The 18,788-nt window shown below is 41.9% G+C and overlaps 5 protein-coding genes across 5 annotated transcripts; 2 read left to right on the top strand and 3 right to left on the bottom strand.

Annotated features, from left to right (window-relative positions):
- The first annotated feature begins 3,003 nt into the window (after positions 1–3,003).
- EAE98_001225 (uncharacterized protein) lies at positions 3,004–5,195 on the top strand. Its single transcript, XM_038948843.1, has 2 exons — positions 3,004–3,608; positions 3,678–5,195. The coding sequence occupies exons 1-2, from the start codon at positions 3,510–3,512 to the stop codon at positions 5,061–5,063; spliced, it is 1,485 nt and encodes a 494-aa protein (XP_038815109.1). The 5' UTR covers positions 3,004–3,509; the 3' UTR covers positions 5,064–5,195.
- Positions 5,196–7,326: 2,131 nt separating this feature from the next.
- Positions 7,327–7,729, bottom strand: EAE98_001224 (uncharacterized protein; the record flags this gene model as incomplete). Its single annotated transcript, XM_038948842.1, has 2 exons — positions 7,327–7,381; positions 7,434–7,729. 2 exons carry the CDS (start codon positions 7,727–7,729, stop codon positions 7,327–7,329), a joined length of 351 nt encoding a protein of 116 aa, XP_038815108.1.
- Positions 7,730–8,693: 964 nt separating this feature from the next.
- On the top strand, positions 8,694–9,961 carry EAE98_001223 (uncharacterized protein; the record flags this gene model as incomplete). Its single annotated transcript, XM_038948841.1, has 5 exons — positions 8,694–8,911; positions 8,964–9,031; positions 9,081–9,279; positions 9,352–9,794; positions 9,879–9,961. The coding sequence occupies 5 exons, from the start codon at positions 8,694–8,696 to the stop codon at positions 9,959–9,961; spliced, it is 1,011 nt and encodes a 336-aa protein (XP_038815107.1).
- A 940-nt stretch (positions 9,962–10,901) lies between these two features.
- EAE98_001222 (uncharacterized protein) lies at positions 10,902–11,955 on the bottom strand (the record flags this gene model as incomplete). The annotated part of the gene is made up of 2 exons (XM_038948840.1): positions 10,902–11,270; positions 11,323–11,955. The coding sequence occupies 2 exons, from the start codon at positions 11,953–11,955 to the stop codon at positions 10,902–10,904; spliced, it is 1,002 nt and encodes a 333-aa protein (XP_038815106.1).
- Positions 11,956–16,107: 4,152 nt separating this feature from the next.
- On the bottom strand, positions 16,108–16,773 carry EAE98_001221 (uncharacterized protein; the record flags this gene model as incomplete). Its single annotated transcript, XM_038948839.1, has 1 exon — positions 16,108–16,773. The coding sequence occupies one exon, from the start codon at positions 16,771–16,773 to the stop codon at positions 16,108–16,110; it is 666 nt and encodes a 221-aa protein (XP_038815105.1).
- Between the last annotated feature and the right edge of the window lie 2,015 nt (positions 16,774–18,788).

The raw sequence follows: 18,788 nt of genomic DNA, 5'->3' as shown, positions 1-18,788 counted from the left end.
ATGGGATAAGGATTAAAATAATGATAACGACTTGATTATCTGACCTGCTTTACCACATTAGGAAAAGATGAAGTTTGTTGTGGATATGTGTGGATGTGTGACATTGGGTGTGGCATTGCGTGTGGTGGTTTCTGATTGTGGTTCAACTGTAGTGGGATGAAGATTGAAGGTCGTGAGGGAGGATGAGGGGATGAGCGGATGAGCGTATGGATGGTATGAGGGCGAGTGAGGGGCGTGTTCAAGATTGTATGGTGGATCGATTTCTTGTTGTTGTTGTTGTTGTTGTTGTTATTGTTATTGTTATTATTATGCTTATTATGATCATCATCATCATATCATGGCTATGATCACGATGTGGAGGGATGGGAGGGATGGGAGGGATGGGAGGCTTGCTGCGGTAGATTCCAAATGGTTCTAACGCTGCATAGTCAATAGGTACCTTGCTCCAGAACGTCTCTCCTTCTCTCTCTCTCTCTCTCTCTCTCTCTCTCTCTCTCTCTCTCTCTCTCTCGGTACATCGTACACTTCGCAGATGGTAATTTGTCCGAAAGAGAGATTGACAACATAGAAAGTCACACCAGGAAGTTACATGAGGATTCAAGCAGTTACACCAAGCAAAAAAGAAAGGTCGTAGGTACTACTAGGTGGTCGGTAGTAGGTAGCTATGTAAACACCAAAACTCTCCTCTGTGCTATTCTGCTCCATCCTGCTCCATCCTGCTCCATCAATCTGCTTGGTACAGAGTATACTCTCAAAGCTCAAAGGCCAAGCAAATAGAAGCAAGACATTCTGCGTTTGATACTCCCCCACGTCCTGATAACTAATCATGCCATCCATCCATCATTCATCAATGATTTTCCCATCAGAAAGGATATTTTGGAGGGCATTCGCGGTATGAAGATTCTGTGAAAAGTCTTTCTTCTGAATCCTTTTCTGTACGTCAGTCGTCATGTACTCAGTCTAGAACTAATGATCGACTTCAATTCTTACCTTGACTTATAGCCACTAGGTACTTACATTGGTCTATTGAAAATGCTTAGGTTTGTCTCATGATCAACCACAATAATAATAATAGTAATAGCAATGAATATTCCTTTCTGCTTCGTATCGAAATTCTTCCGTTTTATTGGTTACGATAGAAGATCGTCAATCATAACATCAATCAAAAATCCAAAGCTTCACCTACGATATGAGGCTATGAATCTATGATATTACCTACCGAGCTACCCTTGAGTCATTACTAATTCCATACTCGTACACCGAAGTCTTTTTATATCGCTCGATGAAGCCGAACTGGTTTCGAAACGTGATATATCCACCAAATAAATCATCTCATTCCTTGTAGACGATAGTATTTATTCATGCTATATAGGTACCTACCTATGCATACTCGTACCTACCTACCGATGTGTACCTATATATAGGTATATACCCATCGACCGAGATTCGAGAAGAAAGATTAATTAGCATTCATCTCCCTCCAAAAGCCAATTAAAATAAGAAGGGTCATCATTCATTTCCAACCATCCAAATCTCCCTTCTAAACTCTTTCTAGAACTAGACGAGAAAGAAGAAAGGAAAGAAAAGTGAAGCAACGAGTAATGATCTTCCTGTCAAACTGCGGCTCATCCCGACTGGCTGACGACCAGTACAAGGTAGGGAGGTATTGAAATTGGAAGAAATACCGAGATACCTACGAAACCGATGTACCTACAAGAAGAAGTATACTTATTACTACTGTACGCGCTCCTACGAGCTCCTCCAATCCAAGCAGTCTGAGTCATGGATTTGAGTTCAAAGCTCAGAACAACCCTGGATGATTAGCTAAGGCATTCATTCTCGCTAGTCCGCCTCATAAATTTTATACCACCATTTATGCCAATCAAAGGTAATTATGATTGGAAAACATTGATCAATTTGAGTTGGAAGCGTGGAATCCTCTCTCCCTATTCGTTCTCGTTGACCTCGTAAACGTGTTCCACCACAGATTCGACACGTACGGTGATTATACGAACCAACGCATCACACTGTCTGAAAATGGTTCGCCCAGGTCATTACAACTTCCAAGGTTGCCTTAATCTTGACCACTTTTACTCAAATAACCTTGATGTCCACCCATCAGCCATCAGCCATCGGCCACAAGCCATCAGCCATCAGCCATCAGCCATCACCCCCATCACCATCACCATCACCATCACCATCACCCATCAACTATCAAATAATCCCGTCCCGAGAATAACCCATCATCACAGCTATCAACATGCTAGGTATCCTTTCGCTTCTTCAGAACCCGACGGGCTCTCGGTTGACTCGGTTCTGCGTTGTAACTTGTAATCAACAACACAAGCTGAGATATATCTTCTCCCAATCAACCCAAGCCTACACTACTACAATTGATGATTGGTAAGATCAGTAATAATTACACAAACATAACAAATTCCTGCTTTCTCGTCGGGCGTAGCCGCTTTATTACCTCTGCATATCGGGCAACTGGTTTTGGCTTGTACGGTATGGCCAGGACGTAGCCATCATTCATAGGTATTGTTTGTGATGGCTGTGTGCAAACCCCACGAATACGCGGCATTCTCCCATCCCCCATGTTGTCAGACCAAGGTACGCTGTATACCGTATACGTAAGGTACGAAAAGGCTTTGGAGGCATTGCGTTACCCGTAGCATAATCATCACACCCTTTTGTAAGCTCTCTCGCGTGGACTGCACGATGTTGTGGTGCCCAACATCTCGCTGGCCTTTTCTGGCCGTGATCTGAGAGTTTGTTGGATCTGCCGGATGTATTTTTGGCTTGGACACTTTGCATGGAGTATTGAGTATATTGTACCTTTGTTCTGGACCCGAGTCGATGGTCGGAATGCAACCTTCCACGGCATGAGAGAAAAGGGAAATGTGATCTTGTCATCTTGAGCAGATATGCCTTGTAAAGAGCCTGATTTATACCCATCGGCGATGCCCGGTAAATGGATTGATGCCCAGACTCTAAATTGACTTCAAATTCAAGACTTCCAACAGCTCTATGGACAATATTTCGTTCTCCTAGCTCCCTGGATGTGTAAGATTCCTCAAAACCTCCGTTGGACTCTTTTGAACCAGAACACGTGACGGCAACCGCATCACCCTTCTGATTATCAAAAGATGTTACATTTTGTTGCATATCGCACCGTTGGCCGGTCAAAAATGCTATTCTCGGTATAATCTACGTTCATACATGCATTCTATTGCGAAAAGTAGATCACTTCCTCCGAGTCAAATCAGTGAGTTCATGTCATGTGCCAGTTCGGAGAAACTTGCCGGTTAAAAATAAATATGTTTATCCGAACCCCGCTGCGACACTAGCATACTTGCCAGTAGATGATGACAGCTTTGTGGAAATGCGATCATAGCTTGTGAACTTCGTTCCTTATCAATGGAATTTTGTCCATTTGAAATTCGCAAACTTCATTTCTTATCAATGAAATTGTGTCCATCTGCAATTCGCAATTGCCATACAGCACGATGCGTAAATCAATTCCAGCTTTGTTAGCTACAGCCTCAATAACATTAGCTAGTCAAAATGTGTTCAGTGTTCACGATGACTTACTTGCATTTCCACAGGTATGCGCAAGCCCAGCGAATTCATAAGCCATTCTACTACAAAGTCGTCAAAAACTCACGAAACAATAGTATGAGGTAGTATTCTCAAATGAAATTCCTTCGCAAGAGGAAGCATATTTTATCGTCAATCATCCCCATTCGCCTGTCAGATTTTTGGGAAATCAAGAAGATCTTAAGAGCATACAATCGTCTCAACACCCTATTCAAGATGATTCCACCGATCATGAATCCGAGCCTCCCAAACAAACCCACGAGCTCATGTATCTACATGGTGAAGCGCATGTATGCACAATTCCCATAGTTTCTCTACCTCCGCGAAACGAAACCTCAGAAGCCGAAGCTCGCGCTGCTGAACAAAAAGAACTTGCTAGAGCAACTGATCGTGGTTGGGAACTCCTTCAAGATTTGGAGAAAAATTGTCTATATTTCGTATCCGGATGGTGGTCATATTCGTTCTGCTACAATAACGAAATCACACAATTTCATCAACTGCCCGCACAACCCGGCAAGGCGGCATTCCCACCCCAACCGGATCCATCAGCCCAAGAATTTGTTCTCGGAAAGGCGAAGGCATCACCAAAAAGCAAGAGTAAAGAGGACGAGTGGGGCAATCAAATAGAAGCGCATGAGACACCCAAAAATGGGGAATCACCAAAAACGGAATTACAAGTCAAGGGCGACATGCGCTACCTCGTTCAGAAAATGGAAGGCGGCACAATCTGCGATCTTACAGGCAAGCCCCGCCAAGTCGAAGTTCAGTTTCACTGCAATCCTAATGTCAAGGATCGTATTGGATATATCAAGGAAATGACCACATGTTCATACTTGATGGTTGTATATACACCCCGCCTTTGCGACGACGTAGCATTCATGCCACCTAAAGCAGAGAAAGCCAACAGCATAGTCTGCAAACCTGTAGCCTACCAACAATCCCAATCCCATATTGATCCCAACTCTATCACCTCTTCACCCTCCTTGGCCTATCCTAAAAATCCCATAGTCATTGGCGGGGTAACCGTCGGCGCAGGTAAATACGTCGGTAAAGAAGGACAACGTCTACCCATCCCCCCAGACTTTGGAGATGGTGACGGCGGAAGCCGGACAGAAATCATTGCACGTGGCAAAAGCAAGGCCCAGGGAGGGAAGGTCGAAGTTATTAATCCGAAATCACTGGAATCAATGGATCTCGACCCAAAAATGATCGAAAAATTACAAGAGGAAGTCAAGAAGCTGGCAGGCGATAAGGGCTGGAAAATTGAGGTTGTCGATGCACCAGGACAGGTTAGAGAAATCTTGGGAATTGTCGAGGATGATGGAGGACAGGGCCATCAAAAGGGACCCGGAAAACCTATCGAGGGGGAATCCAAGGAGGATGGTGATAAGAAAGATAGTAATGTATATGAAGATGAAGATGTTGAAGAAGGTAGCGAGGAAATATTCAAGGATGAATTATGAGGCTTCATATCTTCTTTTTAAATAAGGACTTGGCGGGGGGCGTAACGGATTTGTTTCACAGATATGATGTAATACATTGGGAAATAAAAGATTGTTATATATATATACTTGAGTGGTTTTATTATGATCGTAAAGTACTGGGGTGGTTGTGTATTTGATCGTTGTGTATTTGATCCACCTATGATGGGTCTTTAAGGGGATTCGCTGTGAGTGGGAACGCATTTGTTTTCTCGTCTGGAAGTAAATGTGATGTGATATTCAATGAGTATTGCACATATTGCTAGGTGATCATGGAAGTATATGGAGGGGGTGGATCTTGATAGATATTCCTTGATCTTTAGGTTTGTAGGTCGGTGGGTGGTCTATAGATTTGTGAGATTATATGTTTATAGGATCTAGTTGTTGTTCTTGTATCTTGGATGAGTGGATGGATGGATGGATGGATGGATGAATGAATGAATGAATAGATGGATGGATGGATGGATGGATGGATGAATGAATGGATGGATAAATGAATGAATAGATGGATGGATGGATGGATGGATGGATGGATGGATGGATGGATGGATGGATGGATGGATGGATGGATGGATGAATGGATAGATAGATGAATGAATAAATGGATAAAGTAGGATAGTGGAAGCGGTCACATTGGGTTCCTAAGTTTTCTGCATACGTGGGTTTCTAGGTGGGTAGAATATGGGGAGGACGAGGGAGACGAGGGAGGAAAGGAACGAAGATAGCTGGAGTAGTGGGAATTATCTATTGGGATTTCACATCGAGAAATCTATATTGAGGTGAATAGCTATCTCTCAATCATATATTCTATACCTTCCGTTCTCCTCCATGTTTAATTTTTCATACAATTGGAAAGCCTACTAGGTAGGTATAGATTCGATATCGAGATATATCTATGCAAAGGTAGGTAAGCATGATAGATACACGAAGTGATTAATCATTACCTAGACATGGGAAGATAGAAAGATAGAAACAAATAAACAAGTAAATTCCTCCTCCTCTTCATCTCCCTCTTTCCCATGATCTATGATCTCCACGGTGATAGACAACTTCAATGAAAGCGATTTCCTCCCGCTTCACTTCTGCGCGCTGAGCCGACTGAGTTTCTGCATTTTCTTCATTTGAATATTTTGGATGTGAAGGGGATGTTGTGTGTGAAGTATCGAGCTGATAGGCACTACACTAGTATATTTCTCCAGGTCTTGTCTCATTATTTGCAAAGTCCTCTGATTTTCGCCGAGACGATTTTTGGTTTTGATAAGAGCATGCAGTACGGAGATGAGGATGGTTTGCTGCACTAGGACATAGAATGGTCCCTGTTATCGTGATCATGGTGCTTGTGGTGGTGATTTCTTCTCGATATACATATTCGGTTTTGTTGATTGGAATGCCGCGTTTGATGTGCTGCTGTAGATGTGAGGTTGAAGTGTGTGGTTGATGAGAATTGAGGTTCTGTTTATGAGGAGGGAAGTGCTGTTGAAGATGATGGATGTCGTTTTAGATATGGTGGAGTGGTTGTGAGTTTGTTGGGGGGGGGGGGCAAGCTAGACTTTGGGTTCGGTGATGTTTTGTATTTTCGATGGGTTGGGGGAGGAGAGGAGATGTATCTGCAGAATCATGCCAAACTATGTACCATGATCAAGTCTTGATATTGTTGTCAAAAGATAAGCTCATCGATGACACTAGCCTCTCGAGATTTATCATTTCCGTCTGTTCAATTTGACTATGTATTTGGGTCAAGAAAGATGCTGATTAGCAGAGCTTTTCAAGCAATGGGGGGCTTTCCAGTTTCAAATAGTGCTCTAAGATGCAATTGAACACCAGCAGCCTACCAAAATATTGATAATAACAAGAAATCGAACAATATCTCACCCCGCATACGCGATGAATCACTGTGGTTTGAATACAAAGATTAAAGTAGGTAGATGAAATAAATGGGGAAAGGAAAGTGCATCGAGGCAGATGATTGTAATTCGAAAAGGGGTCTGAATACTCCAGGGTGGAGTGGTTGCAGAAGACAGATAAGGCGTTGAAAGATGTCAGAACGAAGTGGTATATTATGTCAACTGGTTCATTCCGAGTTGAAAGACAGGGAATTCTTCTTAGAACGTGGCCGCACTTCTGTCCTCAGATATTCATTCCAAGATCATAGGAATCAAACTTCCGATCGTAAAAAGCAATGTCTTATTTCTGCTCGCCGCATATTCCTCTCGATAGTAACGCTAGCACATAGGCTTCACCGGACTCAATAATCTTCCAGCTTATAAACTTCATAAGCCGGTTCCTCATATGGATGAACTCTAACAAACGCATTAGGAACGAGAAGCACGATAACATAAGAATCAAACTTGCTTCTTCAAAGCTGCAACCGCATTTCTGATGGTCTCCTCGCCTACACACAGAGTTTCGAACCTGACTTCTTGCACCTCTTCCAACGCGCCTACAGTTCCGATATTTGGATTGGCGGTATCACCTGGTCGAAATTGAGCAGTGCCTGTCGTAGCCCAACAACATTCAGTATAATTTCCAGGGCCTGGATAACGTCCAGCTCCGGCGGCGAAGATAGCAGCTTTACAGGCTGGAAGTCCTGATGGTGGGACGAAAAATATCAGCTTGAAGCGCTTGGGTACGGCGGAGAGCGCTGTCATGTTTATGGATTGAAGTTTAAGAGGCCTCAATTAACAAAGATAGGTACATGTCGGTTGTCGGTTGTCGTCGACGATATCATGGTAAACAAACGGACACGGACAATGAATTTGTGGGGTTCTGTTTGGCCCCACGCCTGCTTATTATTGTTCAAACAAATACCAAGCTTTGTGAACCTATGAGACATTGACCATGATCTAACATATCACGACACATGTATCTTCTCATGCTGTCAGATTAGCTTTTTCAAAAGAAGTTCTACTATTGATAATTGTGAGGTCTATAAAACTCAACACTTCCACGGCTAGAGCGTTGTTTCCATTTCACAGCCTCGAAAACTACTCTTCTGCAGTTATCAATCATCCCAGCATATGAATTTTGGAGCGAGTTACATTACTGCTGTTATTGTGGATCTTTTGATTTACAAAAGCAAGAAACGCTACTTTACAACGATTATCAGCCTCACCGCTGAAAGGATGACTTCGTACCTGCCTTTAGCCTGAAAATTACTTCCCGGTTCATGACAACCTGGGTTTCCCGAGCCGCACACGAGCTGCACTGAAGATTTCTACATGGCTATACGAGGTTGCATCGAGGCTTCTCTTCATTGATTCGAGGATGTGAAGAAAGCTGACTAGCAGGACTTGCCAAGGCTGCATGACTGCGGGGTAATTCCTGTGTAGATTCGGGTTGATCAGCATTACTTGCATTGAACCTGCAGTAATATGCTTAAAGCTTAACTGATTTCACAGACAGTTTAAATTGATTCAATAGCTTCTTCTTGGCTACAGCCATTGACAACGGTTTCCACATTTATCTGAGTCTGACATGAGGTCGACATAAGTATATGAGGTCTCAATTCCAACAAGACTTGAGATGAACAGAAGATAATCTTCCATATAATTGACAAGCATTATCAAAACTTTCCATTGCTCAATTTGAGTCGGAATATTCCGCATCGTTATAATGATTTCATCACTTCCCACTCTTGGGTTCTTTCTAGTTCTTGCGGATGTCACAAATGCTGCCTTTAAACCCCCATTTAACAATACTCTTGAAAAGGGAGTAGCGACTGAATGCAAGACTTGTCCATATTCGCTTTGCACCAATAAGGAATACTACGATTACGAGACTGTTGTTCCGCTCATCTGCTGGACTACTGGTACAGTCATCGATGGTGATAGGTAAGATTCAATTCCAAGTGTGAGCTACTATATGGAATACTAAAAATTCTAGTACGTGGTTGAGAACAAGCGATGACTGCTACATAACCCAATACGACCTCGCCGATTATGCTGGAGAATGTATGTATTCTTGTAGCTCGGATTTGAATACTACTAATACTAGATACAGATGAAATCGACCTCAGCTTTTGTGGCCAAGATTCTACTGTTGAGCATATAACAACCGCTCCTGCAACCACGAAATATAATACCGAATGCAATATCTGTGATGATAATGCGAGTTGTGAGGTTATCAAATATCTGAAATATGGAACTGATATTACGGTGACTTGCTGGACTGACCTTGGAGATCTTGTGATCAATGATAGGTATATCCCCATCTCCAACCTCTTTTCTTCTCATTTCACTGCAGATCAAACAGCTGACAGCGACGGAAATAGTACCTGGTTGAAAACCACAGATAATTGTTATGTGGCACAAATTGGTCTCGAAGAGCCCGCCGATAAATCAGAGCTTGACTATTGCGGCCCAGTAGGCTTTATTCAAGTAAACTACACGACACCGGAGAAACGTGCACCTTCCCCGCTCAATTCTAACGAGAACTCACATGCCTCTCTCGCTAAGCACTCGCCCCCTTCCTCGTCTCACGATCTTAATAAACGGTACCTCCTCAACATCACAGTTGGCGAAGATTACGCTCCTTGCTACAGTACCCCCTCCTCAGCAAGTCAATTGGTCAAGAGTTATGAATGGGATCATGGTGTTTGGGTACAATGCTATGTGAATAGTTTCGAAAATACAAATCCGAATGAGACGTATTGGTATTTTACGACAGATTTCTGTTATGTGAGAGAGGTAGATTTCTGGGAGAGTTTGTTTGATCGTGAGTTATTTTTCTCTTTTTTAGTGACACGTGGAAGCGCAAAAGGGGAAAGGTGAAGAAGGATGATGTACTAATCTGAGATAGAATATCGATTCCCAAATTGCGATTTGTTTGATGGTGGAGATGGAAGTGGGGATACAGTTGACACTCGTGAAGTTTCTGATTAGAACAATACCGCTGAAGCTTCGCTTTGAGTTACTTATGTTTTAATTGTGGTTTTAGGGTTTTCACAACTGTCGTTCAGAGAATTGTCTGCTGTGCATCACCTGTGTGTCTACTATAGCTCTAAAAAGGCTGCTATACTGAAAATCAAGCAATTATTGAAGATCAGCGATAGCCACCCGTCGCTTGATTGTCAGTAGCCCCTATCTATGTTACTTGTTATGTGTACTGTACAGCTCGCCATCGAAGCATAGCCCAGATTTATTACCTCTCTTCGATGTGGAGAAATAGAAGACTGTGTACTCAGCTAGATAATGACTGTCACATACATTGTAGTATGCTTTATTTTGATTTAGACAAGTGAACGCAATAAGTAAATAGCGATTAGTGTCTTTCGGTGGCTGCTTCGCCCTTCGATGGTCCATTGAAACATTCGGATATCCTGCCCGATTGCATTCTCTGATCAGGTTCAATCTAGTTGTATGCCTGAAATGATATTTAGTAAGAATGATTGAAAGTTTGCGTGGTCCTCTTCTTCAAATTGAACGCACATCGTACAATCAGACTGATGTAAGTTTGTCAGGGTCTGGCAACAATGGGGCCAGCTGTTGGACTCTGAGATTACTCTCCGGAAGTAGAAAGTCCGAAAATTTGCCAATCGGCACTGGTTATGTTTATTCAGATACGTGCTTGACTCGGCCGCTTCTTCGCTGAAAAATATTACCTAGGAATTCCGGCCTCATTGTTCTCTCGGGTCTAAACTATGGAAAAACTAAAAAGCTATATCGTCTCGGTTCTAATGGTCTGGGGACGGCTGTTTTGATTGACAAGCTACCTCATCCCTTGGAAATAAGAGAGCTTTAGTAGAATATTTGAATTATGGTTCTAACTACGGGCATATAATTTCCTGCTGGTACTCCACTAGATTCCAATAATTATCAAAGTCTATCGGAATATTCCTTGCAGTGGTGTCTGGTCCTGGCTAATTTTGATCCACTCCATACTCTTCTTCCACAGCCTCAATTGCTTCTCTTCATCCTGGCTCTCTGTCGAGCTTTCATCCTTGTTCAACATAACATGATAGCCACTTGACCCACGGTACTCTTTCCCAACTGAGATATCAATCAGATCTGCAGCTGCGACCTTGGTGTTGCGCAATGTTGGAACTAGATATTTCAAGAGGGGTTGCAATGGACCCAGTACTCCTCTCATCAGAAACCACCATGCAGATGGTACACCAGAACTCATACATCGCGAATCAGTAAGTCCACCGGGATCCATGGCCACTGCTGAAATCTTGCTTAGCAATGGGTCCTAAAATTCACCAGTAAGTAAGTGTTCAAGCAACATTTGGTTCTAATAATACCTTGGAAAGTCTTTTGTTCAATTGATACATCCCCATAATTGCTGCCACTTTTGACAACCCATATCTTTGAAACCCACGACCAACTTCCTCTCCAATTTGATCTGGTGCGGGATGAACAAGAAGCTCCAAATCGTCAGGAAGGTTTGGGGGAAACTTTTCAAGGCCACTCTTTCCAGGGTAATGCGAGTCACTTCCAAGAATGACAATCTTGCCCCCGTCCGGCCGAAATGAGCCCAACAATCTCAAGACTATTGCAAGGTGGGCAAGATGATTGACAGCCATTGAACTCTCGTAGTTATCCGAGGTAAACTTTAAACCATCGGAAATGCTCCATGTGAAAGCATTGCAGATTATAGCTGCGAGCGGAGGCAATCTGCCTGTAGTAATGTTCGCCTTAATGACACCAGCGTAGCTCTCCACAGCGGCTAATGAGCCAAGGTCAAGTGTATGGATAGTTGATCGATCTTCAGGAAAATTAGATAGCGTTTTACGAAGCCTTTGAGTGTTCTCGTCGGATGCATTGCGGACGGTCAACACGGCGGTGTATTCTGGATATCTTGTGAGGAGGTATTCTATCGAGGGAATTGCAAGGGAGCTATTAGCGCCTGTAATGAGAACTGTGCCGCCTTCCATAATGATGAGGGGTGTCGGTAAAAGGTATGCCACTGAAAGCCAGCGACTTTGGTACCATTATAAATGCCCATCATTGCTACTCTGAGGCGTTAGCGGCGCTCAGCAACTGCTGACAAATATTTACGCGTCGTGGTCAGATTCCGGTGTAGTGTAGCCGGCTTTACTGCCCAAAAGGTCTGCATATGTAAGCAATGGCCCATTCGTACCGCAACTGTGCCACGTCTTGAGTTCTCCAATGAGACACATGCTGACTCTTCGTTTGCATTGAAATATATGGTCTTTTGACGCACTTTTATCTCTTCTGATCTTTCTTCATCATTTCTCATTCGCATTGTATCATACGACATTTGCTGTACTTATATCCTCGGTCTCATAAATGAAGAACGTGTGCATGTAGAAAATCAGGAGATGTGAAGTGTGAGTGTGGGGTTGAGTGGTCAGGGTGTATAGCTTTTAGTTTCCCACTAATAGTCGGCTCTCGTTAGTAGCCGACTAGTTCCTAGTCGGGGAAAGCAATTGTCCCGGGAAAGCGATTGTCCCGTTGACATTTTGGTAGTAGATTTTGTAATTTTCAGTGAAAAATATATGAATTTTATAAATAATATCATCAATTTTGAATGAATTCAAAAGATTTTAATATTATTGAATAGCTATAGTTTTATTAAATATAGCTTTATGATTTTTTTTGAAATTATTCAAATGCTAAAGGTTGTGTACTAAAAATAAATTGGATTTTTAATAAAATTTGATGATTTTAGTGTATTTTGCACCTAAAATCTCAACGGGACAATTGCTTTCCCGGGACAATCGCTTTCCCCGACTAGGAACTAATCGGCCACTAACGAGAGCCGACTATTATTGCGCACATACTACTGTACGCTAATCTCGTATGCCACCGCGGAGAGGAACAGTATATATCTTAGTAGCTTGTTAAAGATAAATTATAATTTCCATTCTAGTGACTAATAGTCGGCTCTTCCAAGCGGCCTCCTAGTTCCTAGTCGGGGAAAGCGGTTGTCCCCAAAAAACTTCGAAAATACTATAATAATTGAATTATATCAACTACAACCTTTATAAATTATATAAATATTAATAAAATATTGATTTTTATTATTTATTTATTATATCTATTATAATAAATAAAGTTAAAGCTAAATGTGGTAGATAATATTATTGAATTTAATGAGATTATAATATCAAATCTATTATTCTTTTTTTCAAGAATTGAATAAAATACCTATCAAAATTTTTTGGGGACAACCGCTTTCCCCGACTAGGAACTAGGAGGCCGCTTGGAAGAGCCGACTATTAGTTGTACATCATGTTTAGTTCAGACTTTGTTGAGATTTCAATATATGCTAAATAGTCAAGATTGAAAAAAAAATAGGTGCAGAGCCAGTTCAATTTGAAAGGCATAAATCTAGCTTCGCAGGGTAGCACATTTGATGGACTGAATGGCGATTAGATTGATTTTGGGTTGAAGCAATTGTTACGAGTGTGCATTGAGAGCTGACTGGCTAGAAAAACGTGCATTCTAGTTGTACAATTCCTCATTGGTGTAGAGTGGATGTTATCTCTATATTCTACCCCATCTAGCATCTTGTCAGAGTTAGCAATTACACGACTTTTAGATATTAACATAGTTTTAATTTTAAAGCTTTGATTCCAAGCATCCAAATTTAGCTCCGCCACGTTTCTTTCTTCTTCATCCTCCATATAATCACAGTTTTAGGGAAATGATGTCAGCTTCGGCAGATTTATCGGCTAATCGACTATGTGAATTACCGACTACCAACTGATATTTCTTATCATGCTGTTTGATCAATGTGTACGACAATCGGCACTCTCATCTTCGGACGTCGTATTTTGGATGGATAGTACAGGATGATTTTTCACATGGTGCCCTAGATATTATCATTTCATTGCTTTAAGAAGTGTGCTCAGTACGTAGTAATAGTTCCACACACGAAGCTTTATAATGAGGCATTGTTTTGAGGTAAACAAGAAACGGTTAGGTCAATCTAGGCGATGCATCAAACTGCTAACCATAGACTCTGTCGAGTTCTTCAAGAGGTTCAACGTCGAGCTTGTTGATGTAGGGTGTAGGGAGTATGATGTATAGCATGAGAGGGGCGATAGTAAATTACTACATGATTATGAGGTTGAATCTGCTTCGGCGTGAATTAGCCCACTGTAGGAAAGTATGGGCTTGTGAATAAATCGATTGATCTACAGACCTCCGGCGCAAAATGTATTCTTCGTATATTCAACTCTGAAGTTGACACTTTTGAATATCTTGCCAGGTAGCGTTCTCAAGTTGCAGTATTACTCCACAACACGCCATATGAGATCTCAGTGTACGCAGTCTTTTTGAGCATTGGGATTTTACTGCAAACTGAATACTGGTAAAATTGTCCGAACAATAGGTTATCGCTTAGATTAATGCCTTTAAATCATGTCAACGAACTGATTGTGGAATTAAGGATCGTCGATCACATGAATCTTTTTGTATCTATCCAACTGGACATAGCATCAAGTTTCCACCCGATTATGAGAAAACACCATGTACCCAATTTGCACGACCTTCTAATCTTCATTCATTTCAGGGCAATAGAACCCTTCATAACACTTATTAAGATTCAGGGAACGTGCAGAAGATATCAACCTACGACACGATTCAATATTTAAAGACGTCTTACTCGTAAAAATCGGTTGCAGAGACCTCAGAGTTCTATTGAACATTAAAGAAAGTCTCAACGAGAACGGGCTCTTGTTGTGAAATCTACAGGTGTATCAGAAAGTCAAATTAAGATGAGATACATGTAGACGATTGTGCGAAGATGCATCTAATAAAGGGGGTAAATTGAATCAGGAGAGAATCACGCAAAATAACATTGAATAGACATTCGCAAAGGCCTACGATCGACTGAATCCAACATCTAAATACGTATTTAACTTGTATACAAGCAACAAATATCTAGGTACTTAAAATACATGCTTCAAACGTGTGGAATCTTAGTCCGTATGTGATATGATGTCTTGGATTGAAAGTGGGTCGAAAGTCTAAGATAAAAACGATTGATGATCCTGATGATCCTGATGAAACTAGCGGCGGATATCAATTCTAACGTTCCTGCATGTATGAACTCATGTCGGTGAGCGGGTCCACAACGACCACTAGAGTATCTAGTGCGAGCGTTAGAGTCTAAACCTAGACGATATAGAGACTGCTAAGATCAAACATTCAACCGAGAGTCCTGGTTAAGATATCTTTTAAGCATATACTCAAAATTCTCTCTGTTGTTCGCTGCTATCGCTATCGTCTTTAGTCATAGTCTTTGGGGATTGAAATGCTATGGATCGAAGGAGAGAGCACGTAACATAGTTGATTGATGAACAGAGCCAACGCCAAATCACGGAGCCCACAACGCAGCGGCAGTCATTGCAACTGTCGATGATCATTGTAGATCAATGGGTGCATTCTCCCTTGATTTCATTCTATCAGAGTAAATATGAGAGATCTGTAACTGAACGATGGAATTTAAATTTCGTAGCAAACTGCATGGCAGTTGCACCCACCGCAGATTTCTAAGGGGTGCTCTTGTAGGAAACTATTTGTGATGCGACAAGTTTAAGATGATCAAAGGGATAGACTCACGATTATGTGCCTTTACATGGTATGATGAATGTAAACACTCAATTGGGCATTGGTTATACTATAGATCGATTGTCACATTCCACTTAAACCCATATCACTAACAATGTAATAGCAGACATGGATGAAAGAAACCCCATACATAGTAAGATAAATTGTACCACTTGCACTTGATAATGTCAACTGAGTAAATAATAAGGTCAATAATTCATGTAATGACATAATTGAATAGCAATTGCAGAAAATAAAAGCGGAAGCATCCAGTCAGTTATTCAGTCAGTCAGCAAAAGTCTTGAATCATTAACCCAACCAAAGTCATTTTAAGGTATCAAAAATCTTCGTGAATGTATTATACATTGAAAAAAATATCATTAAAATCGTGTCGACGCATCCCACCACATATCCAACCATTAAGACACGATTACAACCCCATTCCCATTACACCAATTCGTTCCCACATTATAATTCCTCCTCATATTTTTTCCAAACCCATCACCCTACAACAAAAAAGCAGCAGCTCCCATAATCGCAGCTCCGATAGCTGGAACCCTGGTAGCCATGGCACCTGCACTGCTGCTACTCGAGCTTCCGCTTGAGGTTCCACTCGAAGAGGCCCTGGCGGTAGCACTAGCAGTTGAAGTAACGGTGTTTCCATTACTGTCTGTAGTAGTAACAACAACACTTCCGGTTGATTGAGCACTCTGACTGGCACTTGCAGAGGTTAAGCTTGCTTGACTGCTAATCTGACTAATCTGCACACTCAATTGACTCCTGATTGCACTATTTGTCTCGGTGGCTGCTATAGCACTCAAGCTGGAAATGTATGAGACAGCATTTGCGGAAGCGTCAGCAGCGCCTGCGGTAGAGATGGAGCTGGCGATTGCTGCTTGAGAGCTGAGACCTGCGAGTTGAACAGTGAGATGGGAGATTTGAGCGCTGAGTTGTGTTTTTTGACCAGCATTGGTCTCGGTTGCTAGTTGAGCGGAGAGGATGGAGAGGGCAGATTGATCTTGTTCAACAGCGCGGGAAAAGGCACCAATGTCTGATGAGACGGTGCTGGCTGCAGTGGGCACGGTGGCGGGGGTTGTAATTGTACTGTCCGATGCTGATTGTGCAACGGCCAAGGAGAGAAGAGGAACAGCGGCGAGGATTTGGAAACGCATTTTAAATTTGTTGAGGATTGAGATTGAGTATGTTTGACGAGAACTTTGAAATGATTATTTTAAGATCAAAAATCTGAGCAGACAAATATTTGAGAGAGAGCGAGAGAAGAATTGATATATTAGGATATTGCACTTGTAAAAGAATAAAAATCAAAGGAGTACAACAATTTCCCCAAGTGCAACTTTGCACCTTATTTATATCTCATTCAATTTCGCCCGAGGCGCGTAACAACCAATCCGTGGTTCATTGCCTAGGTTCCCCAAGCCAAATGCAACCATGGCAACGCACTGGAATTGGATGAAACCTTGCTCATTTCCCCGCCTAGTAAGATGGACATGTCCAAGCCATCTTGATTCTTCTCATACTCGTCACGTCAATATTGGACGTGAGTACGTATACCCCGGACTTTCTTCAAATGTCTTACTTCGCTTCCCCAATCACAGATGAGCTCGGATCGAAACGTAAACAAACGGAGTAAAAGATCCACTGTCTTGCTCATGGTTTTTGCTATGCTAAACGCAGGTTCGATTGTTCTTTTCTAGAGTGTCGATGGTGCATACTAGCCACACCATATTATACATTGTTTTTAGTAAACATAAAGAAACGCCTTCTGGTATGGAAAAATGGAAAAAGTAGGACAATTTTGAGCGACTTGCTTCTTTGCCCAGCATTGGCATGCTTGGGTTAGCAACTCTAATTTTAAGGGTCCGGGGGGAGCAACAACCAGAAAGCCAAAGAACTTCAGATATCACAGCCAGAAAAAGCTATCAAAAAGCTATCAGAACTCAGGTTTTCTTTTTTCTGAGATACTTGACATCTCATGACTCAAACGACTTACCATTTCGTACAATTGATCCATTATCGCCTTCGTATTCGAGTTTTTCACCACCATCACTGCCACCATCAGATTCATCGTACCTAATACATTGTACCTTTTTTCGCAATACGAGTCTATTTTGGTCGATCTGCATTCCTAGCTGCATCTCCAACGACCACCACCAGCATATTGGCTTGGAGACTACCACGCCTACTTCGTAGTTAGTTCACTCTTCAACAAATCAACAAACAACAGATCTGATGACTGAACACACCACACCACAGTGACCACACCCACTCTCCAGTGCCCACTCTTTGATTTAAGTTCATCAGCCACGGGAAATCAACATCAATGCGACTGCGGCTATTTTCTTCCTTTGCTCCAAATTCTCAATCCTCATCCCCACAACGAACGGAACCCTTGGCATTTTCCTGGTCAATTAATAAAGGAGCAGTGGATCGCTTTTTCGTTTTTTCCCATCTTGAATCTGAAAGAAGGTGGATGATGGATTAATTCATTCTGATCATCGCCGAGGGGTAAGTTTATCGACGCTTGACCATCATCACATGATCCAATCAGCTTTTCACATGCCGAATTCACTAAACCCACACCCAATTGAATGTAATAACACCTCCATGGCAAAACAGCATCAAGATCGAATTGTCCAAGACATCCACCAGAGACCACCATACTTGGTGGTCTGACGCAGATTTCAGATTATTATTTGTTTTCCCGAAAACGGTCGGTAGGGCCTAGACAAGATACAAAGATAGAAGAGACAAGATTTACATCGTTCATCTACCTAGGCAGCAATCGAGAAAGCTTTCGAACCCTGATCGTCGCTCTTGAAACAAAATTCTGTTTTCTATACTTCCTTTCACACAAGTTGATAGATTGTAGATAGTCCAGCGAGACTTATCATTTCAATGTTCCATCATGTCAAATCTTTTTGGTTTGCTATTTATAATCGATATCAGAATTTCGCGTTTTATATCATTCCAGTCCAATTAAGTACCATCTACACCACAAAGAAAGAGTCGCATGAATACTTGCCTAGTAGTGAGTTTACTACTCGCAGCTTGAGAATCTTCATATTATACTCATCGGATGCTGCTTCTATGAATACTACCTTTTTGATGCCCTTCATCCCTTTGCTTTGTTTCATACTGAACACATCGTTTTTCAAGAATCAAATCC

The sequence above is a fragment of the Botrytis deweyae genome, assembly GCF_014898535.1.
Source record: "Botrytis deweyae strain B1 chromosome Unknown BDEW_002, whole genome shotgun sequence".
Classification (NCBI taxonomy): domain Eukaryota; kingdom Fungi; phylum Ascomycota; class Leotiomycetes; order Helotiales; family Sclerotiniaceae; genus Botrytis; species Botrytis deweyae.
This window is presented reverse-complemented; position numbering and strand designations above follow the sequence as displayed.

Coding starts and splice junctions, on each gene's coding strand:
- EAE98_001225 (XM_038948843.1), top strand. CDS start 3,510: ATGCGTAAATCAATTCCAGCTTTGTTAGCTACAGCCTCAATAACATTA. Junction 3,609..3,677: donor ACTTACTTGCATTTCCACAG/GTATGCGCAAGC, acceptor ACGAAACAATAG/TATGAGGTAGTATTCTCAAA.